This window comes from Quercus lobata, chromosome 3 (genome assembly GCF_001633185.2).
Source record: "Quercus lobata isolate SW786 chromosome 3, ValleyOak3.0 Primary Assembly, whole genome shotgun sequence".
Taxonomy (NCBI): Eukaryota; Viridiplantae; Streptophyta; class Magnoliopsida; order Fagales; family Fagaceae; genus Quercus; species Quercus lobata.
In genome coordinates, this window is record NC_044906.1 from 21621958 (window position 1) to 21641811 (window position 19854).

General features: G+C 32.9%; 2 protein-coding genes across 3 annotated transcripts in view; one reads left to right on the forward strand and one right to left on the reverse strand.

Annotated features, from left to right (window-relative positions):
• Window positions 1-675, forward strand: part of LOC115980026 (formin-like protein 11) — an 18577-nt gene extending 17902 nt beyond the window's left edge. Inside the window, exon 5 of the mRNA XM_031102216.1 lies at window positions 5-675. Coding sequence (XP_030958076.1) covers window positions 5-306 — 302 coding nt within the window. The 3' untranslated portion in view covers window positions 307-675. The remainder of the gene's footprint in view (window positions 1-4) is intronic.
• A 6370-nt stretch (window positions 676-7045) lies between these two features.
• LOC115981723 (ATP-dependent DNA helicase Q-like SIM) lies at window positions 7046-19717 on the reverse strand. 2 transcript variants are annotated; one of them, XM_031104048.1, is made up of 17 exons: window positions 19524-19717; window positions 17413-17996; window positions 17080-17299; window positions 16636-16746; window positions 16033-16222; window positions 15456-15756; window positions 15091-15317; window positions 13779-13835; window positions 10991-11071; window positions 10624-10687; window positions 10112-10211; window positions 9941-10024; window positions 9470-9557; window positions 8978-9091; window positions 8746-8838; window positions 8525-8655; window positions 8073-8183 (listed from the first exon to the last, which is right to left on the reverse strand). In XM_031104048.1, the coding sequence occupies exons 2-17, from the start codon at window positions 17978-17980 to the stop codon at window positions 8168-8170; spliced, it is 2445 nt and encodes an 814-aa protein (XP_030959908.1). In that variant the 5' UTR covers window positions 17981-17996; window positions 19524-19717; the 3' UTR covers window positions 8073-8167. The 2 variants fall into 2 exon arrangements, with proteins under 2 accessions (XP_030959907.1, XP_030959908.1); XM_031104047.1 differs by lacking the exon at window positions 8525-8655 and having other exon boundaries at window positions 7046-8183; window positions 19524-19715.
• Between the last annotated feature and the right edge of the window lie 137 nt (window positions 19718-19854).

Genomic DNA, 19854 nt, shown 5'->3' on the forward strand with positions numbered 1-19854 from the left:
CAACATCTAGTACATAAAGACTTGTGTAGGGATGAACAAAATGCGAACTTTGTCAACTCAATGAGATCCTTCCTAAATTATGCAGAGAAAAATCTGAAAGAGTTGCAGGGTGATGAAAATATGGTCCTTACACATGTCAAAGAAATTACTGAGTACTTTCATGGAGACGTGAGCAAAGACGAAGCCAACCCACTTCGAATATTTGTCATTGTGAGAGACTTTCTGGGGATGTTAGACCATGTTTGCAAAGAGCTTAGAAGCTCGAAAGCCCCACGTAGTCCCAATCCTCTGGCACCATTCCGGTAGGCTAAATTACTTGGTGTGTTCAAGAGATCGATACAGCCCATTACCAATCAGGTTGTAACATTTTTTTTAATATTTTTTATTTTTTTATGTAGAGCTTTGAAATATGTAGATTGAATTGTTTGCAATGGTTGATTTTAAGGGACTGTTGGGTTGAATTGAGTAGAGTAGACTGAAATGTTATTTGAGGAAATGCAATGACAATTAATAGTATATTGAAACACCTAAATGCAGATCCAAATTAGAATTCACATGTTGCTGCTAGGAAAGACAAAACCAGACAGTAACAGTCATTAATTTCTGCCCTGAACAAATTTATTTTGTACTTATATTAGGGGCAGTGGCTTGTCAAGCAAATACCTGTTTAAGAGAATGTCTGAGATGATTCAATCGAACAATCTTTGTTTATGTTACTGCACAATGCTTGTTTTTATTAGGTAGTTTTTTGGCTTTTTGCCCCTTTAAGCACTGTTAGTCTAATACACCATATTTTCACAAAAACCTTTCTTATCAAAATTAGCACCTTATCTACTACAGAATTTTCTCCATGCAATGATTATAAACTTCGACAAACCAGTTTCCAACCTTTTAGGTTTCACTTTTCACTATGTAAAAAATCATGAGATTGAACTCTGTAACAAGAACATATGTAATTACTAAATTCATTAAAAAAAAAAAAAATTTGACTTTGCCATGAATGCCATCCAAAAATTCTTTACTATATAAATTTCTCCTTTTCACATGGTAATAACTCGTTAAAAATAAAAAATAAAGAAAATTCCAAATTTTATAAAATAGCCCAATCAGGACCAATGTAATAAAAAATTGTAAACTCAAAACCCTCTCAACTCAATGACATTAACTATTCTCCACAATCTAGGGTTCAAATCACCTTTCTCCAATTTGCAACAATTTATACTAAAAAGAAGTCAATATATTGCAATGAATTACTATAGAGTCAAATTAGACAAATCTGTATTTCCAATCTGATCAAATTGTATGTTCTATACATATTCATACCAAGAAAACAGGGGAAAAAAAAATCTTTTATACAACAAGAAACCAAGAAATCGTTTCTTGTGCATCAAGCCAAGCCAACCTTAGGTGACCCTTTTGGCACGGTTTCTTCTACTCATGTCCTCCTCGGGTGCACATCTTTTCTTCCCATTAACTTGAACGTCTTGCCTCTCAACCTTATTAGTCTCTTGTTGTTTTCTCGGCAAAACCAACAGACCAGCACCAACATCATACGCTTTTCGACTCGACTCGTCACCGAGAGCCTCCCATGCGGTGGTAATGATTTGAAGAGCACCATGTGCAGCCGGGGAACAAACCACATCAGGGTGCACCAACTTGACCAACTTGCAGTACTTGGATGTGATAGTGTCTACGCTGAGAGATGGGTCAGGTTTTAGGCCAAGAATTCGATAGAGATCACTGTGTCCCAACTTGTTCTTCTTAGTCTCAGCCACATAGTAAGCTCTGTAAACGGCGTAGTGCTTGTCCACGTTGTAAAAGTAAGGGTCGACTTTGTTTGCCGCAGTCGCTAGCTCATACGCCTCCTTGTGGTTTCCTCTGAGCCACTTCTCTTTGGCCATGTCTAACAACATATCAGTCATTGTTTGGTCTCAGAGTTATTCAGGCAAAGAACAACAACAACAAACTTAGGAAAGAGAAAACAAAGATGGTTTGGTTTCAGAGTTTGATTCAGGCAAAGAACAACAACATAGGAAAGAGAAAACAAAGAAGAAAAAGAGAGTTTTGCGGTAACTCTTAGTCTGTGAATATGGGATTGATGTTTGGAAAGATTAATTTATGTAATGCATATGTAGGTCGGTTAATTATGTGTTTCCGAGGCTTACTCGGTTAACAATTTTTTTTAAAAAAAAATTTTGGGGTAAATAACTAAATACTCGGTTAACTAAGGCTTAATAAATATTGTAAATATTATTTTTTAAATATATTATACTCTTTTCAATTGTTGTGCATCTTATTAATATGTTACTATGTTTGCGATTGTTGAAGGGTGTAAAAATTTTTAATTTTTCAAAAATTTTACTTTTCATTTTTCTCTATCAAAATTAAAATTAAAATTAATAATTTTCCAGATAAATTTACTATTGAAATCCATTATTAAATTCAACATTGCCAAGAGAGATAGTTATCATTTCAAACATCATATTTATTCTAATACTGATTGTTTTGATTATTTTTAGAATTAAAATTTTTAAAATACATTTTATATAAACATATGAAAAATAGTCCAATAACGTATTAAAATATATTAAAAAAAAATCAAAACATAAATATTATTCGATTGATATTTAGAAATAAGAGAAGACCCAACTAAACTATAGTCTTATGCTCAAAAATGTGTTGAAATCATGGTTTCAAAAACTCGAACAGTCAAAGAATCAAAAATTAGTCTGGTCCACCGTCAGTTTTCCTAGTTTTTCCAAACCGGTTCAACTGATATGTGCATCTCAAATTTGAATAGCTCATTCAAGTTGATACCCGGTTTTACCATGTAATTTTTTTTTTTTTTTTTTTTTTTTGAAGTGGGTTTACCATGCGTTGAGATGCCTAGATTGGGTTTATTGTAATGGTAAAGTGTCAATTTTAAGTTAGAATAATAACTGATATATATATGTACAATTTTTATAATTTATTGTAATGGTAAAGGGTCAATTTTATAAAAGAAATAATGAGTACAATAATTCTAAATAATAGTTATGAAAATGTTTGCACCGATAAACTTATTAATAAAGATGGCTACAAGAAACTATTATAAATAAAAAATATGGTAAACCACGTATTTGGTCCCTATCCTTTATATCATTTTTCAATTTAATCATTAACCTTTCAATGGTGTCAATCTAGTCTCTAAACTTTCAATGATGTGTCAATTTAGTCTCTGTTGTTATCTCTTAGATGGAAAATTTTAATGTGTCAAACGGCTTAAATAAATAATAAATAATTTACACATCAACTGCCAACTAGACTAACTTGTCAGCATAATTTAAATTTTAAAAAAAAAAAAACAAAAACAAAAAAACAAACAAACAGCAATAACAAAAAATAAGTGAAAGTGAGTAACTTTTGGAATCAAAATCCCTAACTCACGTCTATCAACAAAAAAAAAAAAAAAAAATCCCTTTCCTCAAAAAAAAAAAAAAAAAAAAAAAAAAATCCCTGGGTCATGAGTTCTTCACGTTTTTTAGTTCTTCACGTTTTGGTCCTCTGTAGAGAAGGGTGAGACACTACAAGGAGATGATTAAAATTTTTTGGTAATCTAAGTTTGGTCTTTGTTGCGATTTGTCTATGGCGGAAATTATGGAGCTTTACCAGCTTGAACATTTACCTGGGCCAAGATCAATACTCTTCTAAAATGCCTTCTAATTAGCCATAAATTCATAAAATCCCAAAAAGAATCATTTATCATCTCCTCAGTTGGGTTTCTACGGTTGGAAGACATATACATTGCCTTTTTTCTTCTTTTTTTGTCAACCCTTTATTAACAAAAATTTTATATTTTTGTTTTCCTTTTCGTTCACCTTTAAGATTCCCTTTTAATTGGGCAGATTTTTGGGTAGAAGGAGATAGAGAGCCCCAGTTTTGTAATTTCGTTCACCATATCTAGTTCTCCAATTTGACGCTTTTGTGAAAACTCTTGAAGGTAACCTCTGAATCTTTTAGCCCTCACTTATTGAGTGTTTTTTGTGTGGTTCAATAACTTCTATCAAACAAAATAAGCAAAGATCTGATTTGGGTTTTTTTTTTTTAAGATTTGATAGGTGGCAAATGATGTGGCAAAATTTGTTTATATTATTTACACCGTTTGACGCATCAGACTTTTCCATCCAAAAGATAATGACAGGGACTAAATTGATACGACACTAAAACGTTAGAGACCAAATTGACACAATTGAAAAGTTAGAGACTAAATTGAAATATGATATAAAAGATAGGGACTAAATACGTAGTTTATCCTAAAAAATAAATAGAGATGGCAACAAGTTAACGTAAGGGAAAATCACATGGTAGGTAGTTTATCAGCAAAGTGGATTGGATGTATTTTATTATTGAGATGACTTTAATATATTAATAATGAGCTGAAAGAGAATTATGATTAAAAGTAAGAGTTAGAGAAAGCAAATATTTTAGAGAATGATAACAGAATTAAATTTTAAACATGAGACTAAAAATAATTAATATATACATACACACATTCGGGATAAGACAAGAAAAGATAGGGCAAAAAAAAAACTCATGAGATAGGATAAGACAAAACGGAATAGGGCAAAAAATACTCATGAGATAGAGGCATAGAAGAGACGGGATGGGACAGGAAAAATGATTTGTATTTATGTTTTTTTAGTTGTTTTTTTTTTTTTTTTTAAATGTAAATGCAGCCCATTTGCACATCTAGTCACCAAAACTACAAATGAATCATGCTAGTATGCTACTATACTACAACACCCATATACAAAACTCTTCTAAGTTTCAATCTTTGATACTGAAGGATCAAAACAACCAAATCACATTCAATACATGTACACTTTAATTAATTAATTCAATGAGACCAAAATGTGGAACTTGAATAAGATTGGCACTTGCTCATTGAGAGCAGCATATATATCTGCTTCAGGATAAGGTTCCTCCCCTTTAGATTTCAGAAACTTCAGACCCAGTTTTGTTGGCTCTGGGAATTATATATGAACATGAATCTGCACGATCAGTTCATTAAAATTTAATTAATTAAAGGGCTAGCAACATACATGCATAAACATAGAAATATGGGCACACAAACACAATTGACAATGCCATGGGTGCATTCAGACACGCAAACATACATAACTTTGTTTTAAACATTCCTTTACAGTATTTTAGGAAGCAGGACATGGACACAGTACAGGTACGATACGGTAATATGACCAATTTCTGAAAAATACTGTAATACAAACAATTTCTGAAAAATTATGACAAAAAATGGCGGTACGATATCAGTATGACACGAGTACAATACAAATACAACATGAATACGGCACCCTAAATAAAGTGTCCATACTTCCTAAATAGTAATAGGCATGTGAGCACCTACTTTCCCGCAAAAACACTGTAAAACAAGTACCCAATGTTTCTAGCGCTAAACTCTGCAAACCAATTTCCAACCTTTCAGGTTTCACAAACCTCCTTCTCCTATGTAAACAGTATAATGTTTGAAATTCTGTTACAACATATTTACTTCTATTGGGAAAGGAAATGTTTCGTAAGCATATATCATTATACACTTTTCTTTTTTTTTCACTTTGCTATGAAAGCTAATTAAAAATTCTAAACTATTCAAATTTCAAAGATAACACTATTTTCCTTTTTATACAATTACTATACCTTCATAAAAAGGTTTTTAAGAACAATTTTGCCGTTAAAGAATTTAATAAAGTTCATAGCATGGCCCAATAAGTACCAATGCAATAAAAAAATTGTAAACACAAAAACACCTTCAGAACGTGAGGAAAAAAAAAAAAAAAGTAAAACATACTTCAATGAATTACTACAACGCAAAATAAGACCAATTTGTACTTCCAATCTTAATCTCTTTTTCACAAAAATTGCTGCTAGGAAAGAGAAAACGAGACTATAACAGCCATTATTCTAGTCTCTAGCTAATCTCGATCAACAAGACAAATCGTAGTGCTTAATTAATTCTTACCCAAGACAAATTTATTTTGGTTCCATATTAGGAACAGTGACTTGTCAAGCATGTCTGTCTAAAAAGAATGGCTAATAAGAAAATCTAATAAATCTATGAATGTGGCACTGCACAATGCTTATTTTAATTTGATAGTTATTGCCACTTTGAGTGCTGATCCACCATATGTTCACAACAAGCACACTTATCAAAATTAATTAGCACCCTCCATCTTTTTCAGCATTTTCTATAGGCAAGGATTATAAACTTTTACAAACTTCCAAGGCTTTCAAAAGTTGCTTTCTTATTAAATCACAAGCCAATTTTCAAATTTTCAGGATTTCACTTTCAACCTTCTCTTCTATTTAATTAAACAACCTTTCTCTGCTATGTAAACATCCTAATATGATACACTAAACCTTTTTTACTTTGCTATGAAGGCCATTTAGAAATTCTTCACTATACGTTAATCATGACACTATTTTTTCTATTCATATAATTACTATACATTCATAAAAAAATTTATGAATGATTATGCAGTTCGAGAATCAAAAATTGAAAAACTTTAATAAGGCCCAATATGAACCAATCTATATCTAATATAAGAAATGGATTTAGTTATATCATATAGAGGATGAACCACCAGAAATAAATTTTAACCACCCATTATATTATTTACAAAATATCTCACTTTATATAATAATTGAAGGTAAAATGAATTATATTTCCTTAAAAAATAAAAATAAAAAAAAAATAAAAACCTTGCAAAATTTAAAACACTTTCAAATAATAAATATAGATAGCTTAATTTAGAAATTTTAATATATTGTATCAATTGTCAACTATAGTTTGTTAAAAAATAATCACATCATTTTAAGAAAAGTTTGGAACTAATACTTATAAGTCTCATCTACTATTTTCATTTTTCACTTAAAAACAATAAATCATCAATTTTTTTGCTCATTGCACAAGTCTACAACTAGTGCCATATAAATAAATAAAATAAAAATGCCGGTAGAACATATTGCAATGAATTATTACAAAGAAAAATAAGACAAATTTGTACTTCCAATCTGATTCACCAACTACCAATCCTTATCTCTTTTTCCATGCTTATTTCCTTTCTATCAAACCCTAGCCAACCTCAAAACCAAAAGAAAAGAAAGTCCTATCAATATTCTATACATATAGATAGCAAGAAAACAAGAAAGAACAAATCTTCTACATAGCAAGAAATCAAGAAATTGTTTCTTTTGTACCCACAAAAACATCATATACATCGTAGCCAAGCCAACCTTAGCCTTAGGTGATCCTTTTGGCACGGTTTCTTCTACTCATGTCCTCGATCGGATGCACATCTTTTCTTTCCAATAACTCCAACGTCTTGCTCTCAACCTTTCTAGTCTCTTGTTGTTTGCTCAGCAAACGCAACAGACCAGCACCAACATCATACACTTCTCGACTCAACTTGTCACTGAGAGCCTCCCATGCCGTGGTAATGATTTCAAAGATCACCATGTGCAACAAATCTTTTGCAGTATAATTGTTTTCTTTGCACAATTTTTTTCTCTATTTTTTTGGATATATAAACCATGGAATTAAAAGCACCCTTATTTCACCTCCTGTCCCTAAAAACTACAAATGAATCAGGTTCTGTAATTGATTACAATCTTGGTATGCACTACTCTACTACAAGACCTACATACAAAACTCTTTTATAGTAAAAAAAAATACATTCTTCTCTTTTAACTTTCAATCTTTGATATTGAATTATCAAAACAACCAAATCACATATTCAATACATATGCATTTTCATTAATTCAATGACCTTGATCTGTCATTTGTATTTTGAGAGTTTTGCTTCTATTCTACCTCTGACAGTTCTCAAATCTGAGTTGTTTTTATTTGATTTTCTACTCCGTGACTTTCTTGACATCCGGGACTTTCGTTGCTTCTGTTTACCACGGGACCCATCTGGATTTTGTCGCATCCTTTCTAAGCGCTGACGACGAATCTCAGGATCTGCCCAGCCCTTTCCCCATTCTGTGAAAGTTGAATAAGATGTGCACTTGTTCATTGAGAGCAGCATATCTGCTTCAGGATAAACATCGAAAGTTTCATCCCCTTTAGATCTCAGAAACTCCAGTCCTAATTTTGTTGGCTCTGGGAATTTTATCTGAACATGAATCTGCACAAACAGTACTGTAAAATTAACTAAATGAAGGGCTTGCAACATACATGCACACATAAGGAAACATGGGCACACAAACACAATACCACATGCATGGGATGCATTAAGACATGCAAGCATAAATGAACTTGTTTTAAACGTTGCTCTACAGTTTTAGGCAGGTGAGCACATATTTTCCCCAAAAACACAGTAAAACAAGTACTCAACTGTTTCTATCCCTAGTTGGAATTTGTGAGGGACAGACTTTTATGATCAACTACTAATTTTGGTTTTTTTTTTAAAAAAAACCTATAAGAATTTATGTTGTTGCATGACACAGATGACCAAATGTTTAGTACCCATATAATATTAGAAGACCAGACTTGTTCTTTTTTCTTCCAGTGAAATGCAGGTGACTATTGGACCAGCAGCTGGTGAAAATTTCAGCCAAATCCTTAAGCCATGGTAGCTGAATTGTCCAAGTAATTCCCTGAGGATAAAACCTCCCAAGGTATTTGCCACTCCCATTATATAAATCGACTAAAATTTGCAGCAAACGTTATTTTCTGATTGTATATACCTTGTCATCTGCCTCTTGGATGTACCCTTTACCTTCCAGAATTCGTGCAAGACCTCGCCACCATAGCAGATCAGTTGTCACAAATTTTTGACACTACATTTAGTCAACACATTAAAACAATCAAATGGCAAAGAATTTGAAAAACGTGTTAAACAGTAAACATCATATCAAGAATCCAAGAAGCTCTGTGTGTGTGTGTGTGTGTGAGAGAGAGAGAGAGAGAGAGAATCACCAGCTCCCTTATTTTGCTGACATACGCTCTGAGATTCAACATTTCCATAGATCTCCGTTGCTTAATGTCAGTGCATGTAGTATCATCATATGAGTCATCCATGAAAGTGCTCCCCTGATATTCAACATACATCTCATTTTGGGAATAATAATAACTGTCAGCTCCAAGAGCACATGATATGTCCATCAACTACTTAGAATTTTGATACTCCAAAGTAATATTCTTGACAAGTTGGCAATCACTTCTTAAGATGGACTCATGCATTTAGTTTAATGAAATATAAATCCAATTGTAGAAAAATGTGTTCCAAAAAATACCAAGAATGATCAAAAACCCCCATCCATCATCGGATAGTCAAAAATAGTAATGTATAGCAGCTAAAACGCAGACTAATACCTAAAGAATAATAGAAGATTAGATCTTCCTACAACTTTTTTTATTTTTTTTATAAGAGATATCAACACAACTGAAATAATCATACATGATACTTACACAATTAGTAGCAATAACCCGTACTAAAAGATCCGCCTCCTCTTTCAAATTCTGCATTTGAGGAACTCCATCAGTGCACAGATCACACCTGAAAATGTAGAACAACATTAGATTGAGATTACTAACCATGACAATGTAGCAGACTAGCTAGTTGGATAATAACTATTGAGCTAGAGAAATCCTATGCCCACAACATTTTCACAACATTTTTCACAACAAATCCTATGTGGCAGGTTGTTACGAATTGTTATTGATGGGATAGAAAAGTAAATATTAACTGTAAGTTCAAATTAGAACCAATAACAACTAACCACCTATAATTTGTTGTGAAAATGTTGTGGACTTAACACCTCTCATTGAGTTAACCTCTATAAAATTGCTATTCCAAAAAAGAAATGATAATGGTAGATGAAAGTAATTTTTTTTTTTCTTTTGAGATGAAAGATAGAAATGAAAGTAATTAATACATACAAGAGACATGCATCACAACTAAAATCCTCTCCGAAGTACTCCACAAGTATCTTAGCCCGACAGCATGAAGTATTCATCCCATATCTGCAAGTATATCAAAATAATTTGTAATAAAATGTTCCTAAAAGTAAAAGGCAAACATGGCTTTAAGGAAATCTATTTAACATTAACCTGAAGCAATCAGATAGCATCTTATATGCTTGTTTTGTCTGATCTTCACTTCTTTTACTTGGCAAGAGTGACGGTACACGTGTTAGGTTTGCATATAGAGCTGCTTGGAAAAAACATAAACAGATTTTGCAGAAACTTTTAGAATTCATAATGACAATTCCAAAACGCATTTTGATTTTGCTTTGTATAACAGTTTACAACACACCATTCAATTATCTAAACTTCACAATACGAACAATTTCCCAAAAGGCAAGATATGGTGAAAAAGGAGTTTCAAAATTCCGGTGTTAAGCATAGAAAGCACTCACTGTATGCAAGTAAAAAAAAAATTGCAAACATTTTTTTATTGGTAAGCTACACATGCATCTTGCAAATTTTGAACTCATGACCTTTCCACCACCTGGTTTTCATAAGGGAAGGAGGTGTCATTTCATTTGAATTAGGCAACAACATACACTTCAAAAGCATAATTTATTACTCATTAAAAATATAAAAATATAAAAAAAGCTTACTGCAATCTGCTAATTTCCCATCCCTGCCAGCTCGACCTGCTTCTTGATAGTATGCCTCCAAACTCTGTAAGCAAATCAATGGTTAAAGCTCACAGAATCACACTACAAATACTGAAAAATTTTATAACCAGGAAAAAAATTAATAATTTTGGCAGGCACATCAGACATGCAACTTTCAACAAAGAAAAGTTCAATAATTGATATTTAGGAAATATGCAACAGTTAATGCATGGTCATTATAAATAAATATGCTTCTGCACTGGGAATATCTCATAGCGGGAAGGCCTGGAGATCATGAAACCCAGTAAATATGGCACTGGCAGCAAGATTAAACTTTAAAAAATAAAAATAAAAATAAAAAAATCACCTGTGGCCAACCATAATGGATGATTCTTCGGACATTTGACTTGTCAATCCCCATTCCAAAAGCAATTGTTGCAACAACTACCTGCAGGTAGGAGAAAAAAAAAGTTTGAGTACAAAATGAAAATTTCTATCTCCGTATTATTCTCATCAAATAAACTGGAGGAATGAAATAATAAAGAGATTGTGTTCTGTTGATTGATATAGCAAGAATAGGGATCAAAGATTAGTTTACATGAAACAGTATGGAATGCGAATGTCATAAGACCATAGACCAACCTCTCTAGATGAATTTTATTCAGTATTCAAGTTAATTTATATCCAAAAAAAAAAAAAAAAACTTAAACATTGCATTAATGACAAGAAAAGACAATATTTAAAATGGACAAGTCTGGTAGGACATAGAAAGGAGAAATCCATAAATTTCCTTTTAAAAAAAGCTAATAAAATGGATTACACGACAAGAAAAGACAATGTTTAAAATGGACAAGTCTGGTAGGACATAGAAAGGAGAAATCCATAAATTTCCTTTTAAAAAAAGCTAATAAAATGGATTACACTGTAGAAAAGAATGATTGCACATTATAACTCATGCAAAACATGATTAAGGCAGGCAAAGGCTAAACAATAACAAATAACAAGTCTGAAACAATTAAAACAGCCATTTTAGTAGCATCCACGGAGAGAAGGGTTAGGATTTCAAGTTGGAAAAGAAATAATATAGGGTACGGTATAAATAATCGACTGGAATTCAAGAAAAATAGCTAGCTGAAATTCTCAACAGCAATGTATATTTGGAACCAAAATAATGGAATCAAATACTTGTTTGAGAAGGAAGTCTTGCTGCTCTTCTAGATCAAATATTTTAGTAAACCAAACTTCAATAAAATATAAGCAGCCTCACAATCAGGTAGTACAGAAATACACACCATAGGCGGTTTTAAATTAAAGTAGGCTTAAATATGCTGCTGGTCCTCAACTTTTGGGAAGTTTTCATTTTAGTACTCAACAAATTTAGTGTTTCATTCACGCCCTTACTGTCACCTAACTGAAGGAAATTGCTGACAAAGCTAATGGAATGCTTATGTGTCATTTATTATAATAAAAATATATTTAGTGGCACTTAAAAAACATCAGCATCTTAATGGGAAAAAAATCTTCATTCCTCAATTTTGAAGGGGGAAAGAGAAGAACAAAATGATTCAAAAAACCATCCCCACTTTCTTTTCCTTCACTTTCTTGGCAACCTGACAGATCACACATGCTCTCTCTTTGGATCTCATTCTCTCTCTTTCCAAACTCAATCCCCTCACTTGTTTCTCTTATACCCTCTATCTCTACAACTCAGCTCATATTCAAATCTGTCACAGCTCACTCTTCCTCATCATAGCCACAGCCCTCCACTTCTAAGGTTTATCATATGACCACAAAGGCCTCGCCCTCATCCAATTCCTTCACTGCAAGTGACAATATCAACTCTCTTGTTTCCTCCGCCAATGCTGAAAGAGCTGATTACTCTGCCATTGAAATTCTCTCTCCTTAGCACCGCCTCAAGGTCATTTTTTTGGTAAAACAACCTCTTGGTCATACTCTGATAATACCATTTCTTTTTCTTTCTTTTTCTTTTTTTTTTCTTGTTTTTTAGTACATAGTTTGGTAGCTGAGAAAATGTGGGAAAAGGAAAATAAGTTATGGTCTGCTTAGGCAGAGAGAAAACCTAGGTAAGAGAAATGCGAAGTTTGGATCTTGTAATATAGGCGGAGAGAAAACCAAGGTAAGAGAAATGCGAAGTTTGGATCTTGTAATCAAGAAATTCAAATGACTCAGAAATATATATATAATTGTAAGTTAGGCTCATTTGAGTGGAAATGGAATCAGATGATTTTTGTTTTGAGTTCAGCAAATTTATTCTTTATTTCTCACATTCTCAAAACCATACAGAAAGTGGCTTTCTTAGTTTGCATTGTATGGTAGTAACTAAAGTGTTTAAGTATGCAATAGACAACACAAAGAGCTGGATGGGGTTTCATCGGAGGGGATTGATTTGTCAGGTAGGTGACAGTAAGGACAGGAATGAAACACTGTTAAAAGATTAAGCACTAAAATGAAAAATGAAATTTGTTGAGCACTGAAATGAACACGCCAAAATGTTGAAGACTAAAAGCATATTTAAGCCTCTAGATTAATATAAGTGAAAATTTTATAACAAAGACACTGTTTACACACAAATAGTAGTAAGTACTCCTTGCAGAAAATTCTACTGATTGTGGGAACACATGCTTTATTCCTCTAAAGGTGAGAAAAGATAAAACTAAAACAATAAAATTACTAATCCAAACTAAAGTTTGAATCTCATCTAATTAACCTCTTTCAGTTAACTAAAGAAAATCAGTAATTCCACTTAGATCAAGTAAAGGCCTAAAAGTTATATTTCCAATCCACTAATATCTAGTTTCTGATTTGGACAGCAACTTGACTCTTAATAGGTAAAAGATGGATGAAAAAAGTGCCTTTTAACTCAGAAAATACACTCATAAACTACATATGACATATATACATCTACTTTTTTTTGATGAGTAACATATATACATCTATCTAGTTGTTGATAAATAACATATGACATATATACATCTATCTATTACATGCATTAAAATAACCCAATGGCCTAAAATCAAACACAGTATATACAAATCTAGTTATGTATCAAAGTGTCTATGCATATGCACGTGCGCTCACACACAAAAATGCCTTATGCATTTTCAGCATCTTCCATGAAAAGCTAAAATCCTTACCTCTAAAGTATTTTCATGAAATTCCTTGTGAACCCGCCTTAAATGTGATTTTGGCAACTGTGAGGAAATAAGGCCATATTAGTTCAATACCAAATGTATAAAATTTTAGGCAAAAATTCAATTTAGTCCCTTCCATCCAAATCTGTTAGCAAACAATAACATTTAAAGATTCTTCTTTTATTAATTATTTAAATAAAAGCATTCATGAGATGCGCCATTTACTATATCTTGTTATGTGATGCATATTATTTTAAAATTAATATATATAAAAAAATGTTAAATGGCTCCATTTGCTTACAGATTTGGACTTAAGGACCAGACTAAAAGTGAGGGACTAAATTGACAAAAATTAAATCTAGTAAAAATTTCATAATTGAATTTTTGCCAACATTTTTATAGGAGTTAAGTAATCTACATGCTACTAGTGAGAATGTTACACAAAGGATATGATATGTAAAAATTTATGAGAAGCTTAGTAGGACAACTAGGTCAAAAAGTTTCAAAATACTACCATTAGCAAGCCGGTGGAGGAAATTTGTGAAAAGGAGGGCTGTTTTAGAAAGCTAAGTTGCTTAGAGAAAAGAAAGAACGAACTAGCTCTTCAAGAGACACACTATTGGAATAATGCCTCACAAGTAGAGATTTCTAGGATTCAATTTCAACTAATTACAATGAGGGCAGCCTTGCTTATTTATAGTTACATAAGCAAGCTTTTGATTGGTTAGGAAGTTAGTTACAAGAACCTACCATGCAGCTGCCATTTGATTGACCAAAGCCTAACAAAGTTCTCTAACTAACTGATAGGCTATTGCATTTATCACTAGCAACCTATCAAATACTAACTTTCTGTTACAAGTGATAAAGGCTATTACAAGTAAAAGGATCTACTTATCATACAACATAAGATCATAGGAAACTAATGATTGTTCTTGCTGGACAGTGACAAGTAGTTACAGCTAGCTTTTAAAATGAACTGCATCACAAGCAGGGTTATGAAAGTACATTAAAAACAGGAAAGTTGCTAATGCAGATATCTACTTGATTTCCCTTTCAATTGGCATTTCATCACCCTTTTGGATTCAACAATTAGTCAAGTTTCTGCAGCACATTGTAATGGCAACCCTAGATAAATCATAATTTTTGAATTTTTTAAGAAAACCCAGGTTCAGAAATATGGGAAACACAAGATAATGTCAAAAGAATTCCTGTTGGGCTAAGAGGTTGGTTAAGTGACCACACTTGCTAGTAAGTTGGGAATAAACTCTAAAATACAATGCATATAAATAAACTTCTAGTAATTGTCAAAAAATACCGATGCGTTATAAGCAGCTGCCTTCACACCAAAACCACAAAGAAATTTTGCGATTTTCAATGTTTCTTTTCTAGTAGGAACATATATGATGGTTGGACCTTGTTCTAAGGGCTCATGCAGAAGTCTTAATCTTTCTTCTGGTTTACTTGGTGGATCAATTGTCTCAGATAACCCTCTCATATCCCCTTCCTCCCAAGAAGATTGTCCATAGAATTCACCAAAGGCAACTGCAAGAATAAAAGTGATTGAGATATTGAACAAAAAATCATCAATTAGCCATAATCTTGAAAATTTGTTGATAGAACATTAATAAATGACCAAAGAATAAAGCATAAGAATGGAAGACAAAATTCAAAGGTTTGTACCATCCCAATCATCCACACTCTGAAATACGTCAACATCATTTTCTAAATATTCAACTGACATCTCTTTTCCCTTTGAAGCAGTCAAACCATTTTCCTCCGTTGAATCTACTTCATCAACATCTCCACCAGTATAGGAATCCTCAATTTCATAACTATCAGAGCCATAAGATGTATCATCTAATTCTTCTGAGATGATAGTCTGTTTCTTCTCACCAGTCTTTCTCTTTCTGACATACATGTCTATCAATTCACTGAAATCCTTTGCATAGGAAGCTGGTGAAGATGTTCTACTATGTTTTACCTGTAAATGGCAGAAAGTGAATTGTTGATATTTCTTCAGTGACAAATAAGGATAAAGTATAATTAAAAAAAAAAAAAAGATGATATGGAAGTTATGAAGAAATTATGAGTTCGATCTAATAATTATTCAAAAAGAGTCCATTAGGAAACCCTTGAAACCATCCTCTAGCATAGTAAAATCCTGATAAAAATTGCATAGAAAGGACCAATCTGGAAAAGATATATCTCCAATAACATACTGAAAATGGAACATAAAAGAATAATATAAAAATCTCACCGAAAACCGAAGATTTGGCCTAAAAAATGAAGTAATAACAATTTTTGTTTCCTTTGACATGCACAGCGATTTAAGAATATCTTCCCGAACCCGAATTGTGGCAGTAGCAGTCAAGGCCATCAGTGGTATATCATATTTTAAGAATTTTAAATTGCAAGCACTGAAATTCTCCCGCAACACAGATAGTCGCCTGTAACATTTAAATGTGTAAGTCAAACAATTGCAAGTTTGCAACAACTCTAATCGTCTAGTACAAGAACTAGGTTGAAGAACCTCAAAGAGCGGACATTAAAACTTCAAAGGCACAGCAGATTCAAGCTGGATATTAAAGGCTCAAAGTGTATTATAAACTAAAAAGAGAAACAGTCTGAAACTAAATAGATACAGGACTTCTTCTCATTATCTTATTGAAAACATTGCAAGCAGGGTTTTCGGGGTTGGATTAAGTTAACTATGATTAGTCTCTCCTGAATTTCATTTGAACCAAATGCATGGCTAAGCCATTGGTTATTGATAATATATATTCGCTAGTAGTGAAGTCATAAAATCAAACCACTGCTGTGAAATATAGATGTACAGTCATCCAGAATGGGAAGCACAAACCTGTAATCAGGCCGAAAATCATGACCCCACTTGGAAACACAATGGACTTCATCAATGGCAAACAAAGCAATTCCACGACCTTCTGCAAGCCTCTGAAGTGGTTTTATCAATCTACAGACATATGGTTTCTTTATTCTACTTGAAACAAAAAACATAAACACCTCCATACATACATATGTATATACACACACAAACACACGCACGCACGCACACACCCACACATATATATGTATAAAAAATGATATCTTAAAGAGGAAAGCAATAGAGAATATGATTTTGAATATGATCTGGCAGACGAGTATATTGGCCTAATTAGTTGATGAGGATCCATAGAGCCAGCCCCAATTTAATTGGTACCAACACTTAGTTGACTTTGAGTTTGACTTCTAAGAAATTAAAAACATGTTCCTCTGTAATACACAAGTCACATGGTATGTCATCTACCTTAAAACTGTCTCTGGACAAACATATACAATGCTATACATGCCTCTCATTGCTTTCTGTTCCACAGTACTGTCAGGTTGCCCAGAACCAAGAAAGCAAGCAGAGACCCCATGTTTTGCTAGCTTTAAGCATTGATCATGCATCAAACTAATCAAGGGTGAAATCACCACTACAACTTTCCCTGTTAATAACGCTGGAATCTGGAAACACAATGATTTCCCTGTAGAAAGTTATCATGTCCAACTAATTAGAGCCCAACAAAACTATATAATGTGTACAGTGTACAGAGCAATATATTTTTAATAAAATAAAATAAAATAAATAAAAACATACCAGACCCTGTGGCGGCAAGGACAAGACAATCTTGATGAGCTAACCAAGCAGCCAAGGCTTCCTTCTGGAAATTCTTCAAGGATGAATACCGGAAATGCTTTTGCAAGAGACTGACAACTTTCTTCTCCCAATCTGATGCAATGTCCAACTCCCAAGGGCAGTCAACTGGAAATAATTCCGACATAGTTTCAAGGTTACAATGCATGCCAGAAAGATCTTCCTTATGTTCTTCCACAGGAACCAATGCATCAGGTAGAAAACCAGTCCTGCGTTTTTTAGGTCTAGCTGTGGATTGGAAATGGTCCAGTATGCTCGACTGTCGTAGTTGACCTGAAGAAGGTAAGGAGGACAAGGTTCTTTTACCTAGATTTTTTTCATTGCTTGTGGAACATCTAGAACTACTAGATGCACCCCGACTATTTCTATGAGAATAATTTGAGAGATACTCCAGAGCATCATCAAATGATGGACCCACTGCTTTTACAGCTTCCAAGACAGAAGAATTCTGAAATCCCATCTCAATCAGTTTTGCAATGACTTCATCAGAGGATAGGCCATTTCCATCCATGGTATGAAAATGTTCTCTAGGGAAAAGAAAAAAGGGAAATTAACATCAATAAGAGGATTGATTGAGGGAATATTAAAGATAGCTCAAGTACTACTTATCAAGAAAATCAAATAGCTACCCAAACTTGTACTTTGTATACATACACTACACAATGACAACATTTAATTTCCTATTAGCTTCATAGCAAGTATAACCCAACACCAATTTCAAGTCAGTGACAATATAGGATATTTAGACCTACTCATATATGCCTGTAAAGTACAAACCTAACTCTATAAGAGGTAGGGCCGCAATCAGAGTTGAAAACCCAAGAAATAACTCCCATTGAGAGGGGAGGTGGAAGAACTTAAATTAAAGAAAACCCAAAGGCTAAAGATTTAAGGCATAAAACCAAAGCATTGTAATACAGCATAATTGTCTCTTTGCTAAACCAAGTCTTTTTGTGTTCATTTTATTTTTAAGGCATTAAAACAGAAAAACAACCTTAGATGTGACATTGCAAGATTTATATTTTGTTCTTTACCGCAATTTACTTAGCAACCAAACAGAAAGTCAGCAAAACCCTTTTAAACAGTCAACTCAGCAAATCATAAAAAATTGATCAAACAAAATAGAAACTGCTACATGAAAACAACCGAGTACACAATTTCTTAAACTCCTCTGATGGTGAAAAGTCTAAGGTTATAAACACTCAACCTTTTTCTTTCCTTCATTTTCTCAACTACCAAATAATTATAACAAGAAAAAATCATCCATTCTCATTCCAATAAGTCAGCCATTCTAAATTCCATTCTTCAAATTGCTGAGAGATAAATATAGAAATTTATTCAGGACAACATAAAAGAAAAAACTAACCAAAAAATGGCAAAACTACTTCCATGCCATAAAACAAGCAAACATATAAGATTACCATCATTTATATCCTGCTCTTTTAGTCAATTTTCTTGGCAAACAAACAGAGAGTCAGGTAACCCTTTTTGAACACAAATATCACAAATATACAATCAAGCAAAAAAACAGTCCTACAACATGAGAAAAAAAAAAATCAACTTGAGTACCCAATTTCCCAAAGTCAAACATCACGAACATTTTTCATTCTCTCTTCCTTCATTTTCTCAACAACCAATCAACACTGTATCACCCAGAAAAAAACTACAACACCAACAACTAACTTCCATTCCTCAACTAAAATTCATAATTTCCCAAAACAATGCCATCTACATTTTTTTTTTTTCATTCTAGTTTCTATTTATTTTTTCCTTCATTTTCTCAGCAACCAAACAATGCCATAACACAAACAAATAAGAGATAAAATAAAAAATAAAAAATTCGTCCATTCCCATTCTAATTACTCAAGCATTTTACTTTTCAAATATATGAAAATAGAGATCAATATAAAACAAAACCAAACAATGCCATAACACCCCCAAAAATAAAATCTAAATAAATAAAATCTAAATTAAAATGTAAATCATAAAAATTCAAAAACACGCACAATTATGAGAGAGAGAGAGAGAGAGAGAGAGAGAGAGAGATTTCTGACCTATCGATGAAGAAATGAAACCCTAAAAATACAGAGCTGATAATCTCTCTCTCTAAGGGTTTACAAAATTGAAAGATAATGGGAAGCTACGACTACGAGCTTGAGTAAAAATGTCAAATTATGAACAATTTCCGCCAAATCAAATTCCCGCCAGAATTTGGGGATTTTTATATTTTTACTGCTTGGCAAAAGAGAAGGGTTTTTGTACAATTTTCAATCGTTTTCGATTAAAAACTGTTAGAAATTGGGCTGGTTTTGGTCCAACCCATAAACCATGGCCCATGGATCGTCCACATGGGTTATCTGATAAGTGAGTTTAAATTTGAACTTA

Coding starts and splice junctions, on each gene's coding strand:
- LOC115981723 (XM_031104047.1), bottom strand. CDS start 17,980: ATGGATGGAAATGGCCTATCCTCTGATGAAGTCATTGCAAAACTGATT. Junction 13,836..15,090: donor CAGCTGCTTATAACGCATCG/GTATTTTTTGAC, acceptor ATTTCCTCACAG/TTGCCAAAATCACATTTAAG. Junction 11,072..13,778: donor TTCATGAAAATACTTTAGAG/GTAAGGATTTTA, acceptor TCCTACCTGCAG/GTAGTTGTTGCAACAATTGC.